At 34.0% G+C, this 24939-nt stretch overlaps 1 protein-coding gene across 1 annotated transcript; it reads left to right on the top strand.

The window, feature by feature from the left end:
- Positions 1-1552: 1552 nt before the first annotated feature.
- Positions 1553-2999, top strand: LOC135587592 (probable WRKY transcription factor 46). The gene is made up of 3 exons (XM_065079173.1): positions 1553-1891; positions 2000-2095; positions 2283-2999. Exons 1-3 carry the CDS (start codon positions 1626-1628, stop codon positions 2842-2844), a joined length of 924 nt encoding a protein of 307 aa, XP_064935245.1. The 5' UTR covers positions 1553-1625; the 3' UTR covers positions 2845-2999.
- The last annotated feature ends 21940 nt before the right edge of the window (positions 3000-24939 follow it).

The raw sequence follows: 24939 nt of genomic DNA, 5'->3' as shown, positions 1-24939 counted from the left end.
CCATGGATAAACCTTCGAGCCAATTCGAGCTGTTGAATTAGAAATCTCTCTCAGATTTCTCAGTATCTTATTATGGTCGGTCAGAGCGATGATGTCGGACACATATTGAAGGCTCATTTTAAAGGGACTCATCCTAAAAAAAATATCCACCCAACGAAAATCTAATTGTCGGATCACACGATTGTTCTTAGAAATTAGGTCAGATCCAGTAATATGGATGGCTGACCAATTTTGATCCTAAAATTGCTACAGGAAAAATGCACAAACATGATAAATTCAATTCTCGAAACATGATAACTCTCATAAAATTGGATCGGATTGACTCGTCTCGATGATCAAATCTAACTCTCTCTCATTGCTACAGAGAAAATGCACATGTTCTTGCGTAATCTGCATTTTGTAGTATGAATCCACCACCTCTTTGTCAATCTGCTTCTAGATAAAGTCCAAGTCACAAACTGATGACATCGATGGCGATCACTGTAACATCGACAAGGAAAAGGATAATGATGATAAAAGTTCGATAGGATCTGACAAGTGAATTAGTTCGCTTTTGTCAACCATGACTTCTCAGTCTAATTATGTCCCGCTTCACATTGTTATGTCTGTCCTCAGCCAAACCTAATTTTCTTCAGCACTGTTATGCAATTAATTTCCTTCTCATTCATCAATCTCTGCCTCCTCACTTGCAGATCCATTCATTACATGATGAATTTGAATTTGAATTTAATGATATATATATATATATATATATATATATATATATATATATATATATATATGAAGCAAAATAACTTAAAATAAAAAAAAAAATCATTAAAAAAAATTGTGCTCTCATAAAAGGAAGCCATACCCTTATTTATAGTGGAGACTAAATATATTAGGATCCATCATAAGTTTATTTAAATCAGTCATCCTAAATCAATTAAAATTTTATCTTGGTAAATATAAATTAATTTAATCATTAATATTATCTTTGACACTCCTCCATAATGTTAATATCTTTAATTATAATTTTGTCCCTTCAAAATAAAAATAAAAATTCTCCGCTTGCACAGGTTGATCATTTTTTTTTTTTTTTGGAACATCGAAAATTTGTGATAGATTGAATTCTTGAGAATGGTAATTGTCAAAATGTTTTCGATATCTCTCATCAGAAAATAAAAATTCATCATCCTCAATCTATTTGAATCAGCATTGCTTCTTTCTCATTTAGATAACAGTGGATCACTGATGATGACAGAATAGAGACCAAGCTGATGCTAAGCATCATAAGAGCATATCACATTCCAATTTATAGTCTAGATTTATCTTTAGTATTAGAAATCATCTTAATCCCATCTAGATTAGGTATTACATATTTATTAAAATCTCATCTTAACAATCCTAAAGTAATTAAATTTGACCGGAATCAACATTATATAAGACTTAAACAAAGTCATTCAGATACTGCCAAAACTATAAGGAATTACGGTATCAGAACATTTCAACTTGTGACACAAGCTTCCGATTAATCAACCGGAGCCATTCAAGGTAGACCAATCTATATCTATCCATGAAGAGATGCCAGGTCCTGAATCAAGGAAACCTTTGGTGGAGCAGAAGAGACGGATCAGAAACATCCTATGGAGAGTTCAGTACTCCTCGGCTCCGCGATCCGGGAGATGGAACGAGCGTCTGAGCTCACAACAAAGCTTCAGTCCCTTGTTGAGCTTGGCGACTGCAGTGACACGGCGAAGGAGTCGGCCGGGGTGCTCTCCGAGGAGCTACTGCAGGCCTGCAATGCCACTCTCTCCATGTTGAAGTCCCGGAGAACCAATGTCAGGATCAAGCCTGGAAGTCGAAACGTCGCTCCGCATGATGTTCTTATCCGAAGAGATTCAGGAAGAAAGTAAGTTCTTCTTACTGAGCAACCATACAAATGTATTTAAGAAACATTTCTACTGATTGAAAGGTGATTTCATATGCTCCCTTTTCCTTCTTTGTTTCCTATCAACAGCTACGTGCGACAAGAGGTAACAGCTGCACCTTTTAATGATGGACACCAATGGAGAAAATATGGGGAAAAGACCATCGCTGGCTGCATCTTTCCGAGGTTTGTGGCATCAATTATCCAAATAATATATCCTGTAACTGAGACATGTGGGAATCATTCATTCTATTAAACCTGTCAAAGCTAAATAATTAGGGGTATAGATATTATCTTCTTTATCTTTTTATTCTCGATCAATCAGCTGTATTTGGCATCCTACGTACAACCTTCACAGCTTGTTGTTCTACAGGGGCTACTACAGGTGCACCTACAGCAAGGATCAAAGATGTGAAGCGAAGAAGCAGGTGCAACAACAGGACTGTGGCGTCCCTTCCTTGTTTCTCGTCATCTACAAGGGAGAACACACATGCAAATCTATGGTGCTGCGTGGCTGCCAATCACTAGAACAGCTGCAACTGCAGGGCTGTCGAGAATACACCTGCAACCCTTCCTTCCCCTTGAAGCTTACACCAACAGCAACTCCACCAGCTCACTCATTCTCGCTTCGATTTGATTCAGAAGATCGTTTCTCCGGCATGAATACTACGAGGAAAAGTGTCGATGAAGGAACCATTAGATGGCAGGGTGAGGAAACACTACAGTCAAGCTTGTCGGCTGCAGTCACTTCATCAACCAAGGTTGCATCGCCAGATCTAACGTTCCTTGAATCCATGGAAACACTACAGTCAAGCTTGTCGGCTGTTCATGACGTTGACGACGAAGGCTCACTAAGATCACTCGGTTTCGACATTGACTTGTTGCGATCTGATCTTGATGACATTGATTTATCCTATAATTCTGAGATAAGTTAAGAGGTTATCATGAGAAAGAGACTTAGAGAGCGAGAGAGAGAGAGAGAGAGAGAGAGAGAGAGAGAGAGAGAGGGAGGGTGTCAAATTGTTATTCCAATATTTGTGATTTTGTTGTGTGAGAATTCTAGTGTTAAACTAAAGTTAAAGTTGGTATATTTTAGGTGGCAATTCATGACTATTACATTATTATTCTGATAAAATAAAATAGTACATCAGACTCCAAACATATCAGATTGAAACCATTAAACACCTAATTAGATGACAAACTATGTTAAGCAAATAAAAATTTCCAAATTATAAAAAGGAACCAAGATTTAACAAAAAGGAAGAAGAAGAAGAAGAAGAACTCATCCATTTTTCTACTAATAATCTTCTAAGTAGCTCACAACAAGAGAGGGGTATAAATTTTTTTTTTTTTTTTTTGTCTGACAAAGGAGAAGATAAGAGAGCACTACAATTAGATAAGAGAACACTACAATAAAAAATGGAACCCTTTTTTTTTGCATAGATATTTTAAGTGAAGATAGAAAAAAAGTATTTTGAATAATCTTAGAGGAAATTATGAAATAGCTATATTTTCTGCAGCATAATTGAAAAACCTAGAAGAAGAATATGAGTAGCATTATCGTATTTAGAGAAAGCAAAAAAATATTATCATGTTGTCATAATTAGTCGTTTCTGGGTTTCTTATCAGATTTTGTAAATTTAGGGTGATTAAGATTGCATTTAGAAATATATTTATATTTTTAATATGTATTTAGAAAAAGGAGCTTGAGTGATTTTATTATTACAGTATATTTTGAGTGTTTGGTTAAATAATATATAAAATCTATATCTTAAATGTGCATTGACATAAGTATTATATTTTAAAATTATATTTTAAAATTTTATTAAATATTACATGACCAATTTATCCTATCAATATTTTTAATATTTATTATAAAGTGAATATTTATTTTTATTTAAATAAATAAATGTATGTAATCATACAAGATTTCATACTATTCAAATATATAATAAATAAAAATATAATCACATAAATAAATATAAAATAATATTTAAAATAAATAAATAAAATTTCACCTTATAAAAGATAAAAATCATATTGATTTTTCACTAAATCATGTTGGTAATCTTGTGATTTTAGATAATATAATTTATTTTAAGATTTTATAAATTATATTAGTATCCCGTAAATACTAAAATGTTAATTCTATCCTCAGGTAGAATCCAAGTTAAATGTGATTTAAAAAAATATCAAACATTAATTCAAATTTGAAATGTGCAATGCACATTTCAAATATGTTGCCATATACATCCTAAATCTATGATCAAATATATAGGAATTTTAAAACAGTTTTATGATTTATTAAATACTAAAAGTATTACCATTTTTTACAAGAAAAGATTCAAAAAAATATATTAGGACAAAAGGAGTACAACTATGAGTGTTGGCTTTATAGTGAACAAAAATAAGACAATTTGCTCTTTCTTGCATAAAGAACCAACCAGTTTGCTGCTTGATTGTCATCTCTCAACACATACAAAAACTTAATCTCTATAAATTTCTAAGTAAGAATATAATATTTCAAATGGCATTCATCATAGGCCAATTAAAAGGAGAGTTCTTCATCAATATGTCAATCATGATCATCCAATTTGTCTACCCTTAGTTAACCCAAGTCCTTCCAAGACAATAAGAGTTTCACATTAAATGAAATAAAGGAATCGAAAAGAGAGAAGAAAAAGATAATAAAAAATATATATAACTACCAAACTCATTTTATCCTAAGAAGAATATTATCAAGATAAAGGTATCATACTTTTATATGTCTCACATCAATGAAATCATTCCATCATAACTTGTGACCTCCCACTACTCATGCAAAATGTGAAAAAATTATAAAAAATATCAAAAAATATGTATTAGAAATGTATTTAACTTAAAATATGAGTAAGGGTAGTGAGCAATTAAATCAGTTAGTAATAACAAGAAAAAATATAAAAGAAATGTAAACCAAATTTATAGTAGTTTGGTCATCCCGACCTACGTCCACTCCTGATTCCTCTACCCTTGAGGCTATCGATTTTCATTAATGATCTTCTTTTTAATAGGCAAAGATCAACTATCCTTGTTATAACTCTTTCTCCTTTTCACAAGCTTAGGAGAGAACTTCACATCTCTCTTTTACAAGAAGACGTTACATCTCCCTTAGAATAACTTCTAAATTCAATGAGGAAGAGACTCAACACTTTTCAAGAGAGTTTATACACTTAAAATCATAAGTTTTCATATTTTTTTCTTGCTTTGTCAAGCAAGCATGAGTGAGGTATTTATAGACCCCAAATGATTTCAAATATAGAGCCAAAAATTTAAATCCCTAGGTTTTTTTGGTACTAGCGGTACTATCGCATATGCTGAGCGGTACTACCACTTGATAGAGCTTAGGAACCAGAGCTTTGGTAGTACTACTACTTACTTGGGTGGTACTACCGCTTAATAGTCTAGTGATACCATCGCTTGCCTGAGGGGTGCCACCATTTGCCTAGGTAGTACCACCGCTTGACAGCTTGAGAACCCGGGCTTTGGCGGTACCACCACCTACCTAAGTGATACTACCGTCCAGCCCAACTCTAGGTTACTGAATTTGCCTTTTAATAGGCCCAATTTAGTCATGTTTCAGGCCCATAAGCTCTTAATCAAATTGGCATGGTTATTGCCTAAAACAAATTCAATTAGACTCTAAACGACTTTGATCAAGACTTAACAATTACAATCATGAAGCCTACGTTGTCCAACATATCATCTGTTCATCGGACACTTCATCCGAACCTTCGGCACATCATCCTTTCTTTCAGCATATTGCCCGATCCATCAACATATTGACCTCTCACAATATTCGATCTTCTTAGCGTAATGTCCGATCCTTCTAGCCCGATTCCCAAACTCTGACATGATACTCTCCAGCCCAATGTTTGATTCTCCTGCTTCAATGATTTGTCTTTCCATGATCGAAGTTTCTCCTACGTCACTTATCTCAAATGCTTATTAGTCCATAAACTCATTAACTAATTTCATCATCAAAATTCAGGATTTAATAATCTCTCCCTTTTTGGTAATAATAACCAATTAATGAGGGAGCTTTAACCAGGCTCCTCTTGTATATATACTATTTTGAAATATAACAAACTCGAATTCGAAAAAGAATGATAACCTTTTCATGCTAGTTTTTAAATTCAAGTTGAAACAATTTCAATTATAAATCATAGTGACTTGCATCATTTTAGTTAACATGTCAAAATAATCATTAGACAAAACATCATCATCATAAGTTAAAACAACATAATTTTTTCATGTCATCAAAGAGTACAATCAACTTCTCCTCCTTTGTCAACAACAAAAAGGAGAAATGTGCAAGTTTTTACTTCTCTTTGAAATGTATGAAATATGCAAACTATTACTTCTCTCCCCCCTTTTGTCATCATCAAAAAGAATATAAGGATATTATAGATTCACATAAGGATATTAATATAAAAAATAAGTTCAAGTCATGAGAGATCAATTTGATGATAGGGTATACAAGTCATGAATACATAAATAATGAGAAATCAAGATAATGATTCATTTAAATGAATCTCTCCAAAAGAAAAATCATATGAGAAGAATTCATGCATTTGAAAGATTCAGCATACCTAAATTCTCTTCTAATAATATCGAATTATTCCTTATTCAATGGTTTAGTAAAAATATCTGCTAATTGATATTTTATGTTAATAAAATCTAAAGATATATCATGATGATTAACATGATCCCTAATAAAATGATATATAATATCAATGTTTTTAGTCCTAGAGTGTTGAATAGCACCCTTTGTTAAACAAATTATATGCAAGTGTTTTATAGGGATATTTTTCAGGTAAAGTCCATAATCATCCAAGGTATTCTTCATCCAAATTATTTGTGCACAACATGTACTTATCACTACATATTAAACCTCGATTATAGATAATGCAACAAAATTTTATTTCTTAGACGACTGAAATAAGTGCATGACCTAAAAACTAATATATTACAGAGGTACTTTTCTATTTATTCTATATCCTACAAAGTTAGCATCAGTATATACAATCAAATCAAAATTTTTAGATTTTGAATATCATAATCCTAGATTAAGAGTTTTTTTTAAGTATCTAAAAATAATTTTAACTGCTTTATAAGAGATTATTTAGGATTGTATTAAAATCTTGTACAAAACCCAACACTAAACATTATACCAGGTCAAGTTATAATAAAATATAATAAACTATCTATCATACCCTTATAAGTTTTTGATCAAGGCATTCTCCTTCATTGTCCATATCTAATTTGGTAGAAATACTCATCGTTGTGTTAATGACCTTAGCACTATTCAAGTGAATCCGTTTTAGTAGATCTAAAATATAATTAGTTTGACTAATAAAAGTTTCATCACTTAGTTACTTAATTTACATCCTAAGAAAAATATCAATTCACCTATTAAACTCATTTCAAACCAAAAATAATATCATCAATATAAATTTGAATAATAAAAAAATTATTTTTAAAATATTTAATAAGTAGTGTGGTATCGATCTTGCCTTTTGGAAAATTATTTTGAATAAGAAAAGAACTAAACCTCTCATACCAAGCCCTATGGCTTGCTTCAACACATAGAGAGCATTACATAACTTATAAATATAGTTTGGAAAAAGAACATTATCAAATCTGTGTGGCTGCTCAACATAAACTTCTTCGGAAATAAAACCATTAAGAAAAATACTTTTGACATCCATTTCAAATAACTTAAAATTTTTAAAATATGCATAGGCAAGGGGTATTTTTATGGCTTCAAGTCTTACCAAAGGAGCGAAGGTTTCTTTATAGTTTAAACCTTCTTCTTAGTTGAAATCTTTGTTATGATCAAGCCAGCATTAAGAGGAGGGCTAAATTAGTGTAGCGGATAAAAAAATGTCAGTTTAAAAAGAAACTTCGTATGTTAAAAAAATTGATCTCGGAAGATTGCTTGAAAGCATGTTTGTTCGTAAGGGTAGTGAAAGCCAAGTAAGGAGAAAGTGAAGCAATTGCAAAGTATGTAAATGACAATAATAGAAATGCAAATCAGAATTTATAGTGGTTCAGTCGGTGTTACCTATATCCACTTTTGATTCTTCCTCCGTCAAGATCATTAGCATCCACTAATGGTCTTCCTTCAATAGGTGAAGACCAACCACCTCTTTGTAGTGCTTTCTCCTTTTCACGGGTTTAGGAGATAACCCTTACAAGCCTTATGCCTCTCTTGAATGATCACAATACTAGAAAGGGAGGAGGAGGACTCTTTTCACTTTTACAAAATTTTTAACACCCCAAAATCTCAAGATATTATTCATACTTTCGTGCCCTTTTATGTAGAAAAGGGTGGGGTATTTATAGTTCCTAATGACTTTAGAATTGGAGCCAAAATGTGTCATATCCCCAGATTTCGGGATACTAGATGTACCACCGCCATTATTGGGTAGTACTACTGCTTGCAGATTGACATTGGATGGTATCACCGCTTGATAGGGGTGATACCACCGCTCGCAGTATTAACTACCGGTGGTACCACTGCCCCGACCACTTGGGAGACCGAGTCACCTTACGGTGCTACCACCAGCCTTGACTTCAGGTGCTGAATGAGCTGTTCAACTGGCCCACTTCAACCCTGTTAAGGGCTCAGTTAACCCCTAATTAAGTTAGTGGGATTACCTCCCAATCCTAACCAATTTAGGGTCTAATTGTGATAATTTAAGACATTAACTAGGCAGTCTTGCTCTGGTATGTCAATTGTTCTTCCGGCGAGCTTCTGGCGAACTTCCGATAATCTCTCGGCAATGTTCCAGCGGACTCTTGGCAAGCTCTTGGACTTTACAACGATCTTCTTAGCGAGTTCCAATGAGATTTTTTGGCAAGCTCTTGGACTTCTCGGTCAATTCCGGCAGAACTTTCGATGAATATTCGGACTTCCGTCGAACTCTCGAACTCCTAACAAAATCTCGATCTTGACTCCGGCCCAATATCTACTTTATGCCTTACTGCTATCGTAGTTAATCCTACACACTTTTCTCAACATATAGATTAGATCAAATACTTTACCAATTGATTTCTTTATCAAAATCTGAGATTCAACAATCTCTCCCTTTTTTATGATGACAATCAATTGATGACGGAGTTAACCTTAACTCTCCCTATCTATATGCCATACTTGAGAAAAGATATTTTTGAATTCAAGGCCTTTGAATTCAAGCATCAAACCGATAAGTTATATTCATTTAAATTTATCAACATGCACATCATAATACTTATCATAATTTACCAATTCAAAATATGATACCACGTATTTATGAAGAAATGATGTTAAGGCTTGACATCCATTTTCAAGTCCAATGATGATAGACAATCATCATTTTCAAATATGATATGAATTTCAAATATGAAATTTAGCAAGATGATAATTCTTGATAAAAGATAGCAATTCATTGTTCCGAGGCATGATATCATTTGTAAATAGCAAGTTAAGCTCATGATGCCTTATCATAATGATAGACAATTATCAAGCATTCATGAAACATTTCAAGTATCTACAATGCTATATGAAATACATTTTGATATGTTTTAAGCATTTGTGATGTGTTGCGATGTATTTGACGATTCCAATTATATTTCAAGTATTCGCAAAACATACAAGTATTTATGATAAGATATAAACATTTACTATAAGATACATTGCATACATTTACAATGTCAATTTGTTATCAATTTACCACATTTTGGTATCATTTCTCCCCCTTTGTCATCAACAAAAAGGAGAACCATTCAACTATGCAAGTGTGGTAAACAAAATTAAGCAAGTTTCATACCAATTTATCTAAGCCATAAAAGAAGGTAAGCAAAAACTTTGCATGATAACCTTTTTGGATAAACTAATATTTTTACTCAAGCGCTTTTTTGTTTGCATGATAAACTTTGCATGATGTGCAAGTTTCTTTTTTCTTTTTGTCATAAAAATAAGAAGAAGAGGAAAGAATCCATTAAGAACCAAATACATGAAATGATTTGAATCAAGTCAAATTCAAAACAATAAATGAGTTTCATTAAATCATATTTCAATTTTAACAAAGATAATGGATTCAAGAAAAAAATCAAGATATCTATGTGAAATCAAATCGCTATTCTTGCAAGTTATCATCACACACTCAAATTCATCTTTCAAGGATCAAGATATCCATTGGAATTCATAAAATTCATCTTTCATGAGAAGAATAAGGAAGAATTCATGGGAGAGGAGTATTACATCACATGAAAAAGAAATTCACGAATAAAACTTTATAAATCAAATCTATTTCTCATTAAAAATTTACAAGAGTGAAATCCGTAAGAGATGCATTTATTAATAAATTCTATGAGTGAAATGATTAAGTGTATCAAGAATTATTAAGTGACAGAGCAAGGGTGTGAAATAAATTTGATACCAAGTAAATTGATATTTCGGATTTCATAAAGGTCTTAGATACGAAATAAAATAATTTCATGAAAGCCTTTAAAAAAATCGAGAAAGTTCGGAAAAGATATACATCAAATTCATGCATTCATATAATTTAACATCCCTAACTCTCTTCTAATAAAATCAAATTATTCTTCATTTAAAATTTTGTAAAGATATCGGCTAATTGATATTTCATATCAATAAACTCTAAAGATATGTCATGGTTATTAACATGAACTTATGAAATGATGCATAATGTCAATATGTTTGGTTTAGACTGTTGAATAGGATTTTTTGTTAAACATATTGCACTAATGTTATCACATTTTATGGGAATATGTTTAAGGTGAGTCTTAGAATCTTCTAATATATTTTTTATCCATACAACTTGTGCACAATATGCACTCGCCGCTATGTATTCAGCTTCGGTTGTAGATAGTGCAACCGAATTTTGTTTCTTGGAAGACCAAGAGACAAAGTGTATGACCTAAAAATTGACATGTTTTGGATGTGTTTTTTCTATCTATTCTATATCCAGCAAAATCTGCATCAGCATAAGCAATTAGGTCAAAGTTTTTCAATTTTGGATACCATAATCCTATATTAGTAGTTCCTTTAAGATATCTAAGAATTCTTTTAACTGCTTTAAGATGAGATAGCTTAGGATTAGATTGAAACCTATCATAAAGTCTTATGATAAATATGATATTTGGTCTAGTTGTGGTGAGGTATAGTAAACTACCTATCATACCCCTATAATCTTTTTTATCAAAGCTTTCTCTACTTTCGTCAATATCTAACTTATTGGAGGTACTCATAGGAGTATCGATAACCTTTGAACTTTCGATATTAAACCGTTTAAGCAAGTCTAATACATACTTTGTTTGACTAAGAAAAAACCATCACTAAGTTATTTGATTTGTAAACCTAAAAAGAAAGTTAGTTCCCCTATTAAACTTATTTCAAACTCTAGGCTCATACTCTTGGCAAATGCTTCGCATAAAGATTTATTTGTAGAACCAAAAATAATATTATTAACATAAATTTAAATAATAAGAAAGTTATTTTTAAAATTTTTAATAAATAATGTAGTATCGACCTTGCCTTTAGAGAAATTATTTTGGATAAGAAAGGAGTTAAGTCTCTCATACCAAGCCCTTGGGGCTTTTTTTAATCCATAAAGAGCTTTAGTCAATTTAAACACATGATTTAGAAAATTATCATTCTCAAATCCAGGAGGTTGTTCAACATAAACTTCTTCGGAAATAAAGTCATTAAGAAAAGCACTTTTGACATCCATTTGAAATAACTTAAAATTATTATTACTAGCTTAAGCAAGGAGCATCCTTATGGCTTCTAATCTTACCACAGGAGTGAAGGTTTCATCATAATTGATACCTTCTTTTTGGTTAAAACCCTTAGCTACTAATCTAGCCTTATTTCTAACCACGATATCAAATTCATCTTGCTTGTTTCGAAAGACTCATTTAGTACTAATAACTAAATAGTCATTTGGCCTAGGAACAAGTTTACATACCTCGTTTCTCTCAAATTGATCCAACTCTTCTTGTATTGCGATAACCCATGAATCATCTTTTAAGGTCTCGTCAATGCATTTAGGTTCAATTTGAGAAAGAAAAGCGTTGTTGGCACAAAAATTTTTAAGAGAAGAATGAGTTTGAACCCCTTTTGATGTGTCTCCTATTATTAGCTCCTTAGGATGAGTATCTATATACTTCCATTTTTTGGATAAGGATGTTTCGGAAAAAGATATATCCAAATTACTAGTTTGAGGAGAGGGTTCATTTAAATTCAAAGCATCAAAATTAAGATCATCATCAATCTCATTTTTCTTAAGTTTGGAAACTTCATTAAAGACAACATAAATAGACTCTTCTATAATCAAAGTTCTTTTGTTAAAGATACAAAATGCTTTAGAAATAGAAGAATAGCCAAGAAAAATTTCTTAATCAAATTTTGCATCAAACTTTCCTAAGGCATCTTTTTCATTCAAGATAAAACATTTACAATAAAAAACTTTAAAATATGAAACATTGGGCTTTTTATTATTCCACAATTCATAAGGAGTTTTGGAAAGTAATGGCCTTACTAGAACCCTATTCTTAATATAGCATGTCGTATTAATAGCTTCGACCCAAAAATATTTGGGTAGGCTATATTCGTTTAACATGATTCTTGCCATTTCTTGTAAATTTCTATTTTTTATTTCTATTACTCCATTTTGTTGAGGATTTCTTGAAGTAGAGAAATTATGGTTGTATCAATTTGATTCATAAAAATTTTGGAAATCACGGTTTTGAAATTTGCCATTGTGATCACTCCGAATTGATAAAATCATAAAGTCTTTTTCATTTTGAAAAAGTTTACAAAACTTAGAAAAATACCTAAAGCTATCACTTTTATGTGCCTAGAAGTATGTCCAAGTGTATCTACTATAATCGTCCACAATTACAAAGGCATATTTGCTACCTCCTAGGTTTGATGTATCAATTGGTTCAAATAAATCCATATAGATCAATTGCAATGGTCTAGAGGTGCTTATTTGATTCTTTGGTTTGAAACTACTTTTTATTTGTTTTCCTAGTTGACATGCATCACACACATTGTCTTTAACGAACTTGATATTAGGAATACATCTTACAAGTTCTTTAGATGAGATTTGAGATATTAGTTTCATGCTAGCATGACCTAATCTTCTATGCTAAAGCCAAGCATCATCATTCAAAACCGAAAAGCACATTTCTAACATGTTCACTTTGGCCCAACGTTCGATTCTTCCTACTTCAATCGATTTGTCTTTTCTGATTGAAGATAGTCCTGGATAACTCAAACGCACATTAGATCATAACTTCATCAATTGATTTCATCATCAAAATCCGAGATTCAATACTTTTCAATAGGCGAAGATCAACTACCCTTATTACAACTCTTTTCTCCTTCTCATAGGCTTAGGAGATAACATTTATAACTCTCTTTTACAAGTAATCCTCACACCTACCATAGAATGACTTAGAAGCTTAAAAAGAAAAGAACTCAACACTTTCAATAGAGTTTACACACTTAGAATCATAAGTTTTTCATACTCTTTTCTGGCTATATCATGTTAGGATCGGAGCGGCACTAAGAGTGGGGGGTGAATTAGTGCAGCGGATTAAAACTTCGGTTTTGGAAAATCTTTCGTATGATAAAAAACCGAACTCGAAAGTGCTTAATTTGAAAGCGTGTTCGTAAAGGTGTGCAGCAAAAGTAATGAGAAAGTAAAGTATGTATGAAGGTTTGCAGTAAGATAAATAGCAATATATAAATGTAAACCAGAGAACACACCAATTTAAAGTGGTTCGGTCAAAATGACCTACATCCACTTGCGAAGCCTTCTTCGAAGAGGCTCCCAACTTCCACTAGAAAATCACTTTGAAGGGGAAGGACAAATATCCCTTACAACCTTTTACAAGTGGTTCACACTCTTACAAATTTTCAAAGAGAAAGAGGGAGGTGAACACTCAAACTATTGAAAACAAAAACTTGCTAAAGGCTTTGCTAAGACTTTTATCTCAATCTCTTGCTTCTCAAAGGTTGTGATCTCAGTTGAGAATTGAGGGGTATTTATAGGCCCCAAGAGGATTCAAATTTGGGCTCCAAAATTTGAATTCTCTTGGGTTTCCGAGGCTGGCGGTGCCACCGCCTGTCAGTGGCGATGCCACCGCTGGACCTCTCGGGTGCTGGGCGGTGCCACCGCTCAGTTCTCGGGTTCTAGGCTGTGCCACTGCCTAATCTGGCGGTGCCACCGCCTACACTATTTCAGCTCACTGGTTCGGCTCCAAACTTGGCCCAAACCAATCCGAACTCGGGCCCAATTGGCCCCTACTTGGGTTATAGGATTAACACCTAATCCTAGCCCTAATTAATGTGCTAACTACGAATTTAAAGATATTTCCTAAGCTATTACAAAGTTCGTAAGTCAAGACTTCTTTCGGCGAGCTTCCGGAGAACTTCCGGTAGTCTTCCAATAAACTCTCGGAAACCATTCTGCGGACTCCCGGCAAGCTCATAAACTTCACAATTTGATCTTGGCGAGTTCCAACGAGCTTCTTCGGCAAGCTCTGATCTTTCTCGGCGAGCTCCGCGAACTTCCCACGAACCTTCCGATGAGCTTCCGAAAAACCCTTCGGCAAGCTCCCTACTCATTTGTGGCTAGTTCCGGCAGCATTCTCGACGAACCTTCGGACTTCTGTCGAACTCTCGAACTCTCAACGAATCCTTCGCACTTGACTTCGACACTTTGTTTCACTTTATGTCTTTGTCGTTATCATAGTTATTCCTGCACACACAAACTAAAACTCTACTCCGATCTAGACAATTATTACAACGCAAATTGACATTCTATTGCCCGGCACGTCATTGGTTGGCGCTTCGTCCGATTCTTCAGTGCATCGTCCTCTCTTGCGGCTTATTGCCCAATCGGCGGTTGACCTCTGCAATCCCAATATCCTTGGCGCAATTCCGCTCTCCTTGGCTCGATACCCGACGTCCGAAGCGTTCTGTTGTCCAATATCCTGACGTGATATCCTCCAGCGCAACGTCAATTCCTCCTGCTTTAATTATCTCATCCTGATCGAGTAGACCTGCATCACTCAAAATGCAGTTAAACATCGAAATACAATTAATTAGTTTCATCATCAAAATTCGAGATTCAACATATCAAACAAGAATGAGTGGGGTATTTATAGGCCCCAAATGGCTTAAAAAATGGCGCTAAAAATTCTCATCCCTGGGTTTTCGGGGTACTGGTAGTACTATCGCCAATGCTGGACGGTTCTACCACTTGCCACATTGAGCACTGGTGGTACCATCACCTGCCACACTGAGCACTAGTGGTACCATCGCTTACTTGGGTGGTACTACCGTCTGAGATAACCTGGAAGACTATGTTCTAGCGGTACTACCGCCAATCTAGGTGGCACCACCGTCGGGATTTTCAAAAATGTACATTTTGTACTTTTCAACTCACAAGCAATTCCACTGCTTGGTCTGGTGGTGCCACCGCTTGGCCCTATGAGGAGGGGGTGAATTAGTGCAGCGGTAAAATCACGTCTTCAAAAACTTTATTTTGATAAAATCGGTTTCGACAAAAACCTTTTCGTAAAGATCTTAACGTGAAACACGTTCATAAATGAATTGAAGACAGTAAGCACTTAAAGAGGTTTGCATTAAGGTAATATGCTAAACAGAAATGCAAACCAGAGAACACGCTAGTTTATAGTGGTTTGATCGTCGTGACCTACATCCACTCCGCCGATTCCTCTTCCGTCAAGGCCACTGGCATCCACTAATGATCTTCCTTTCCTAGGCGAAGATCAACCTCCTTCTTACACCCCTCTTCTCCTTTTACCGGGTTTAGGAGACAACTCTTACAAGCACTCACACTCCTCTTACAGAATTCTAACACTTAGAACTTGAGGAGGATTCTCACAAGAGATTTCTACAGCATTTCTTTACTTTTAAACTCTCTGTGCTTGTGTGCTTTAACTAGGGATAAGAGGAGTATTTATAGGCTTCAAGTTGATTCAAACTTGGAGCCTAAAACTTTTCCATCCTGGGTTCCTCGGGCACAAGCAGTACCACCGCCTATGTTGGGTGGTACCACCGCCTAGTGTTACTCTGACACTTACACTGCCTTGAGCGGTACCATCACCTAGGTCTAGTGGTACCATTGCCTGGGGGGCAGTGCTGGGCGGTACCACTGCCTAGACTAGCAGTACCACCACCTGACATAGTCTTGAAGATTGTGCCACGACGGTGAGACTTCTTGGGGCACTGTTTGGGCTTCGTATTGGGCCCAACATAGTCCTTACATGGGCCTAGCTAGCCCCTAATTGGGTTGGCCCAAATCCAAGCCCAGTTACTTGCTAACTATGATTCCTAAGATATAATCTGAGCTAAACAAGTCCATAAGTCTATTCTTCCGGCGAGCTTTCGGCGATCTTCCGACGATCTCTCGGCAATGTTCCGGCAGACTCCCAGCAAGCTCCTAGACTTCACGATGATCTTCTTGGCGAGTTCTGACGAGCTTCTCTGGCAAGCTCTGAGACTTCTCGGCTGGTTCCTCCAGAACTTCCGACGAATGTCCGGACTTCCAACGAACTCTTGAACTCCTAATATAATCGCGTCTTTAACTCCGAGACTTCATTTTACTTCATGCCTTGCTATCATAGTTAATCCTGCACATGTAAAAGCATACTTCGATCTAGACAATTAGTATTAAGCATTAATCAAGTTGTTTGGCATGTCATTGGTCCCTCGATGCTTTGTCCGATTCTTCGGTGTATCGTCCTCTCTTGTGGCCTATTGCCCAATCGGTCAATTAACTCCACAACTCCAATATCCTTAGCGCAATATCCGCTCTTCTTGGCTGATGCCCGAATCCATGACCTGAAGCCTTCTGTCGATACGTCGACCAATCCACCGGCCCGACGTCCAATCTTCTGACATGTTCCTCCGGCCCAATATTATTTTTCTTGCTTTAATTGTCTCATCCTAATCGAAGCATCCTACGTCACTCAAAATGTAGATTAAAACGTAAACATATATCAATTGGTTTCATCATCAAAATATGAGATTCAACGATCTCCCCCTTTTTATGATGACAACCAATCGATGACGGAGTTAACCTTAACTCCCGGAGTTTAACCAAACTCCCCCTATCAATATGCCGTATTGATAGAAACTATTGGATTCAAAAATCCAAGCAACATGTCATGATCAAATCATGCATGACATCAACATACTTCTCCTCCTTTGTCATCAACAAAAAAGAGAAATTCCACTATCAAGTATTTGTGATATAAGTTCAATACATTGCATGAAAAACATAATATCAAGTTTTATCATCATACAAGTTGGCAAAAATTTAGAGTTTTGCAAGTTTGTAAATTTTGCTAGATGTGTAAGTTTAGTATTTTTGCTTTTTGAGATAGGCAAGATAACACTTCTTTGTAGTGTTCAAGATAGCAAGTTCTACGTCATATAAGCTAGCAAATTAGAGATGTTCAAGAAAGCAACTCTTGCTTCTTGAAATGTGCAAGTTGCAAGCTAGCAAATTTTTGCTTCCTTTACAATGTTTAAGCTAGCAATTTTACTTCCATTGCAAAGTATAAGTTAGCATGTTTTGCATCTTGAGATAAGCAAGATAGCACTTTTGGTATGCAAATTTATAGTATGCAAGCTATCAAATTTTACACATAAAAAATTTAGCAAAATTTTACATCTTTTGAGATGTGCAAGATGGACTATTTTGTCTCATTTTGAAATATGTAACTTGACAAACATTGCTTCTCTTGAGATTTGCAAAATAGCACTTCTTGCTTCCTTTTTGAGATTAGCAAGCTAGCAAGTTTGCCTTCTAGCAAGTTTTGCTCCCCCTTTGTCATTGTCAAAAAGAAGAAAAGACCCTTTACGTCAATTTCTAAATCATGACAAAGGTAAATAGCATAGATTAAAATTCACAATGTCAAAATAATTATTTTATCATGAATATTTCATCATTGCATGCATCATTATCATAAGTTAAAGTATTGCATGCATAATGCCAAATCATCATGTATATAAGATATAAAATCATCATTACATTCATGATTCCAAATCATCATTCTAGAGTATTATTTCAAAAAATGATTATTATTGATTTTTATATTATTTTAAAAAATCATAGTGTTGCATGCATTTTTTAAAACATTTCAAGCCATGCAAGCTATAAATACAAAGAAATTATGTCATCGAAGATATGTCCACTTGAATTACAAAAGAGATGATTTATTTCAACAAATCTTCTTAATTTTTATAAATATCAAAAAGAAATATAGGCGATCAAATATTATAGTATCTTGATTTTTGCATAAGAAATCTTAAGTCATAAATTTCGAAAAATAAAAAAAAATCATGATTAGATGAAACTCATTCAAATCATCAAAATCAATTTCATGGTTAACAAAATTCATAAATAGATTCATGGTTTTAAATCCAATAATATAATTTTCTTTTCATATGATATATTTTAAGTGATTGATTTCATATAAGCATCATCAAGTTTTTCGTATGAAAACTATACATCATAGTTTAAAATCGAAAGAGCAAATATCATCATGGAAATCATCAAGATCAAATAATCATAAAAATCATCATGTATAACTTTGAAATCTTATGCATAAAATCATCAATCATGGAATCAAAACATTTAATATTTTTATTACATCATTATGCATTACTTCAAATCAAACATGATTTTATTTAATCAAAATCGAGAAATAACAATGGAAATCAACATGATACACATTATTACTTCATAACCACATATAGCATGATTTCATAAGGCATTTTTAATCAAAATCCCTTTTTTTTTATTAAACATGTAATTTTATTATCATTTTTGAAATTACTAGCATGATCATAATTTTTTGTATTTTTATTTTTAAACATGTAATTTTAAAAAAAAATTCTAAACTAAATAAAAAAATACATCATGGAAAGCATCATGTAATTTTGAAATAAATTAGGGAGATTTTGTTTACCATATCATTGAAAGTCGTTAAGGTGTAGCTTGCCACCTCGCCTTTGTTTCTTTACTCCTCATCTTCGGAGGAGTTCGATTCATCCCACTTTTTGTTCTTCTTCTTGCATTAAAAGTAAGTAGTTGTGTTCTTTTTGTTCTTTAATTTTTGTTTCATTTGTAATTTAATTTCACCATCACTTGAGCTTATGCTCGTGTGGTCTTCAAATGTTCTATGTCCTAAATCCTTCCTATTCTTTGGAAGGTTGTTCTCAAGTTCTCTTTTTGCCACATTGTTCATTTCGTAGGTCATTAAAAATCCAATTAGTTCCTCGAGTGGAAGGTTGTTTAGGTTTTTAGCCTCTTGTATGACCGTTACTTTAGAGCCTCAAGTTTTAGAAAGCTATCGTAAAATCTTGTTTATAAGTTCAAAATCCAAAAAATATTTGCCAAGAGCTTTTAAATCATTGACGACATCCATAAAACGGGTGTACATGTCAACAATGGTTTCGCTCAGCTTCATTCAAAAAAGCTCAAAATCATATATTAAAAAATTAATTTTCGAAATTTTAACATTACTAGTCCCTTCATGTGTTATTTCAAGAGTGCGTCAAATATCAAAAATCGTTTCGCAAGTAAAAACACGATTAAACTCATTTCTATCTAAGGCACAAAACAAGGCATTCATAGCCTTTGCATATAGAGAAAACATCTTCTTCTCCAAATCATTCCAATGGTTTATTGGAAGAAAAGACATTTAAAAATTGGATTCAACTATGTGCCATAAATCGAGATTCAATGAAAGCAAGAAAACTCTCATTCGAGTTTTCCAATAAGTGTAGTCTGTCCCATTGAAAAAGGGAGGACGAATGAGAGAATGACACTCTTGAAAACCAAAAAGAGCTATTTTAATTTGGGTGTTAAACCAAATATAAAAAATGAGACTCTGATACCAATTGTTAGGATCAAGAGTCGACACTAAGAAGGGTGGTGAATTAGTACAGCGGTAAAATCATGTCTTCAAAAACTTTATTTCGATAAAACCGGTTTCGACGAAAACCTTTTCGTAAAGATCTTAACTTGAAACACGTTCATAAATAAATTGAAGGCAGTAAGCACTTAAAAAGGTTTGCAGTAAGGTAATATGCTAAACAGAAATACAAACCAGAGAACATGCCAGTTTATAGTGGTTCGGTCATCGTGACCTACATCTACTCCGTCGATTCCTCTTCCGTCGAGGCCACCGGCATCCACTAACGATCTTCCTTTACTAGGGGAAGATCAACCTCTTTCTTACACCCCTCTTCTCCTTTTACTGGGTTTAGGAAACAACCCTTACAAGCACTGACACTTCTCTTACAAAATTCTAATACTTAGAACTTGAGGAGGATTCTCACAAGAGATTTTTATAGCGTTTCTTTACTTTTAAACTCTATGTGCTTGTGTGCTTTAACCAGGGATGAGAGGGGTATTTATAGGCTTCAAGTTGATTCAAACTTAGAGCCTAAAACTTTCCCATCCCGGGTTCCCCGGGCACGGGCAGTACCACCGCCTGCGTTGGGCGGTTCCACCGCCTAGTGTCAGTCTGACGCTGACACTGCCCTAGGCGGTACCACTGCCCAGGTCTGGTGGTACCACCGCTTGGGGGCAGTGCTGGGTGATACCACCTCCTAACACCTTCCTAGGGGCGGTACCATTGCCTGGGGGCAGTGCTGGGTGATACCACTGCCCAAACTGGCAGTACCATCGCCTAGCACCTTCCTAGGGGTGGTACAACCGCCCAGACTAGCGGTACCACCGCCTAACATAGTCTCGAAGACTATGCCACGACGGTGAGACTTCTTGGGGCATTGTTTGGGTTTCTTATTGGGCCCAACATAGTCCTTATATGGGCTTAGCTGGCCCTTAATTAGGTTGGCCCAAATCCAAGCCCAATTATATGCTAACTATGATTTTTAAGACATAATCTGAGCTAAACAAGTCCGTAAGTCTATTCGTCCGGCGAGCTTCCAGCGATCTTCCGACGAACTTCCGACAATCTTTCGGCAATGTTCCGGCGGACTCCCGGCAAGCTCCTAGACTTCACGATGATCTTCTTAGCGAGTTCCGATAAGCTTCTCTAGAAAGCTTCGAGACTTCTCGATTGGTTCCTCTAGAACTTTCGATGAACGTCCGGACTTCTGACGAACTCTCGAACTCCTAACGTAATCATGTCCTTGACTCCAGGACTTCATTTTACTTTATGCCTTGCTATCGTAGTTAATCCTGCACATGTAAAAGCATACTTCGATCTAGACAATTAATACTAAGTATTAATCAAATTGTCCGGCATGTCATTGGTCCCTCGTTGCTTAGTCTGATTATTCGGTGCATCGTCCTCTCTTACGGCCTATTGCCCAATCGGCCAGTTGACTCTGCAACTCCGATATCCTTAGCACAATATCCGCTCTTCTTGGCCTGATGCCCGAATCCATGACCCGAAGCCTTCTGTTGATATGTCGATTGATCCACCGGCCCGACATCCAATCTTCTGACATGTTCCTCTGGCCTAACATGATTTTTCCTACTTTAATTATCTCATCCTGATTGAAATATCCTGCATCACTCAAAACGCAGATTAAAACATAAACACATATCAATTGGTTTCATCATCAAAATACGAGATTCAATAGGCCCAACTTTAGGTTACTAAATTGGCCTTCTAATAGGCCCAATTCAGTCCTGATTTAGGTCCAATGGGTCTCTAATTAAGTTGGCATGATTACACCTAAAACCAACTCAATTAGACTTCTAAACTACTTCGATCAAGACTTAATAATTTATAATCATGAAGCATGTTGTCCGGCATGTCATTGTTCATCCGGCACGTCATACGAACCTCCGGTACATCGTCCTTTCTTTTGGTATATTTCCATATCTATCGGCATGTTGACCTCCACAACATTCAATCTTAGCGCAATGCTCGATCCTTTCTGTCCAATATCCGATTTCCAACATTATCCACTCCAGCTCAATATCTGATTCTCCTGCTTCAATCGATTTGTCTTTCCATTATCAAAGTTTATCCTGCATCACTTATCTCAAACACTCATTAGATCATAAACTTATCAATTGATTTCATCATCAAAATTCAAGATTCAACAATCTCTCTCTTTTTGATGATAACAACCAATTGATGACGGAGTTTTAACTAAACTCTCTCTATCTATATGTCATATTAAAATAAACTTGAATTCAGAAAAAGATAACCTTCTAATGCTAGATTTTAAATTTAAGTTGAAACAATGATCATAACTTTCTTTGCAAAGGTCATATCAAAATAATCATTTGATACTGCATAGTTAAGCCATCAATGCATGCATCATAATATCACATAATGAGTTAATATATTATTGCATGCATAATTTCAAATCATCAAGGTATATCATAATATGCATGATTTCAAATCATCATAATTTCTACCCTTTTATCAACAACAAAATGGAGGAAAGTGCATGTGTTTTACTTCTCTTTGAAGTATGCAAGTTAGTAAGTTTTTACTTCTCTTTGAGATGTGTAAGCTAGCAAGTTTTTGCTTCTCTTAAGATATGCAAGCTAGCAAGTTTTTTTTCTTCTCTTAGATATGCAAGTTAGCATGTCTCTTTCTCCCCTTTGTCATTATTAAAAAGAAGGGGAGGAAATAATGGTGGAAAATTTACACAACATGCATCTACTGCTACATATTTAGTCTCAACTATAGATAATGTAACAGAATTTAATTTCTTAGAAGACCAAGAAATAAGTGCATGGCTTAAAAGTTGACACGTTCTAGAGGTACTTTTTCTATCTATTCTACATCTAGCAAAGTCAGCATCAATATAAGCAATTAAATCAAATTTTTTAGATTTTAGATACCATAATCCTATATTATGAGTTCCTTTCAAGTATCTAAAAATCCTTTTAACTGCTTTATAATGAGATTGTTTAGGATTAGATTAAAATCTTACACAAAGTCTAATACTAAATATTATTTTAGGTCTAGTTGCAGTAAGATATGGTAAGTTGCCTATCATACCTCTATAAGTCTTTTGATTAAAGTATTTTCCATCATTGTTCATATCTAATTTTATAGAAGTGCTCATTAGTACATTAATGGCCTTAGCACTATCTATGTGAAATCATTTTAATAGATCCAAAGTATACTTAATTTGACTAATAAAAGTTTCATCACTTAGTTGCTTCATTTGTAATCCTAAGAAAAATGTCAGTTCACCTATTAAACTCATTTCAAATTCTTGGCTCATACTTTTAGCAAATGATTTATACAAAAAATTATTTATAAAACTAAAAATAATATCATCAACATAAATTTAAATAATAAGAATATTATTTTTAAAATATTTAATAAATAATATGAGATCGACCTTACCTTTTAAAAAATTATTCTTGATAAGAAATAAGCTAAGTCTCTTATAGAAGCCCTTGGGGCTTGCTTCAACCCATATAGAGCCTTAGATAACTTAAAAACATGGTTTAGAAAAAGAATATTTTTAAATCTGGGTGGTTGCTCAATATAAACTTCTTCGGAAATAAAGTCATTAAGAAAAGTACTTTTGACGTCCATTTGAAATAACTTTAAATTTTTACAACATGTATAGGCAAAGAGTATCCTTATAGCTTTAAGTCTTATCACAAGAATGAAGATTTCTTTATAGTCTATATCTTCTTCCTGGTTGAAACCTTTGGCCACTAATCTAGTTTTATTTTTAACCACGATACCAAGTTCATCTTGCTTATTCCTAAAGACTCATTTAGTGCCAAATACAAGATGATCACTAGGTCTAGGAACAAACTTTGAAACCCATGAGTCATCTTTGAGAGCATTGTCAATACATTTAAATTCAATTTGAGATAAAAAAGCAATATTTACATAAAATTTTTTGATTGAAGAATTAGTTTGAACACCTTTCGATGTATCTCTAATGATTAGCTCCTTAGGATGTGTATCTACATACTTCTATTATTTGGGTAAGGATTCTTTAGAAGTAGATACATGCAAGTTGCTTGGGAGAAGAGAATTTTCAATAAAATTCAATGTATCAAATTCAAAATCATTATCAAAATTATTTTTTTTGAATTTAAAAAACTCATTAAAAATAACATGGATAGATTCCTCGATAACCAAGATTCTTTTATTGAAAAATCGATAAGATTTAGAAATAGAGGAATATCCAAGAAAAATGTCTTCATTAGATTTTGCATCAAATTTTCGTAAAGTATCCTTTTCATTTAAAATAAAAAATTTATAACCAAAAACTCTAAAATATGAAATATTAGGTATTTTATTATTTCATAACTCATAAGGAGTTTTAGATAATAGTGATCTTATGAGAACCATGTTAATAACATAGCATGTCGTGTTAATGACTTCAGCCCAAAATTATTTAGATAGGTTATATTTATAAAGCATGGTTCTTGTCATCTCTTGTAAACTCTTATTTTTTTCTCTTAATAACTCTATTTTATTATAGATTTTTTAGAGTAGAGAAATTATTGTCATACCCATTTGAATCATAAAATTCTTGAAAATTATGGTTTTTAAATTCGCCATCATGATCACTACGAATAAAAAATTCATAAAACTCATTTCATTTTGAACTTATTTCCAAAACTTCATAAAACTTTTAAAATAATCATTTTTATGTATCAAGAAGTATGTCCAAGTATATCTACTATAATTATCAACAATCACAAAAGCATATTTACTATCTCCTAGACTTGTGATATCAATTAGTCCAAATAAATTCATGTAAACTAATTGTAGCAGTCTAGAGATACTTACTTGATTTTTAGGTTTAAATCTACTCTTTATTTGCTTACCTAGTTGGCATGTATTACAAACTTTATCTTTGACAAATTTAATTATAGGCATATCTCTTACAAGTTCTTTAGTTGTAATTTGTGAAATCAATTTTGTACTTGCATAACCTAATCTCCTATGCCAAAGCCATA

The sequence above is a fragment of the Musa acuminata genome, chromosome BXJ1-1 (assembly GCF_036884655.1).
Source record: "Musa acuminata AAA Group cultivar baxijiao chromosome BXJ1-1, Cavendish_Baxijiao_AAA, whole genome shotgun sequence".
NCBI lineage: Eukaryota > Viridiplantae > Streptophyta > Magnoliopsida > Zingiberales > Musaceae > Musa > Musa acuminata.
Note: the sequence above shows the minus strand (reverse complement) of the source record. Positions and strands in the feature narration are given on the sequence as shown.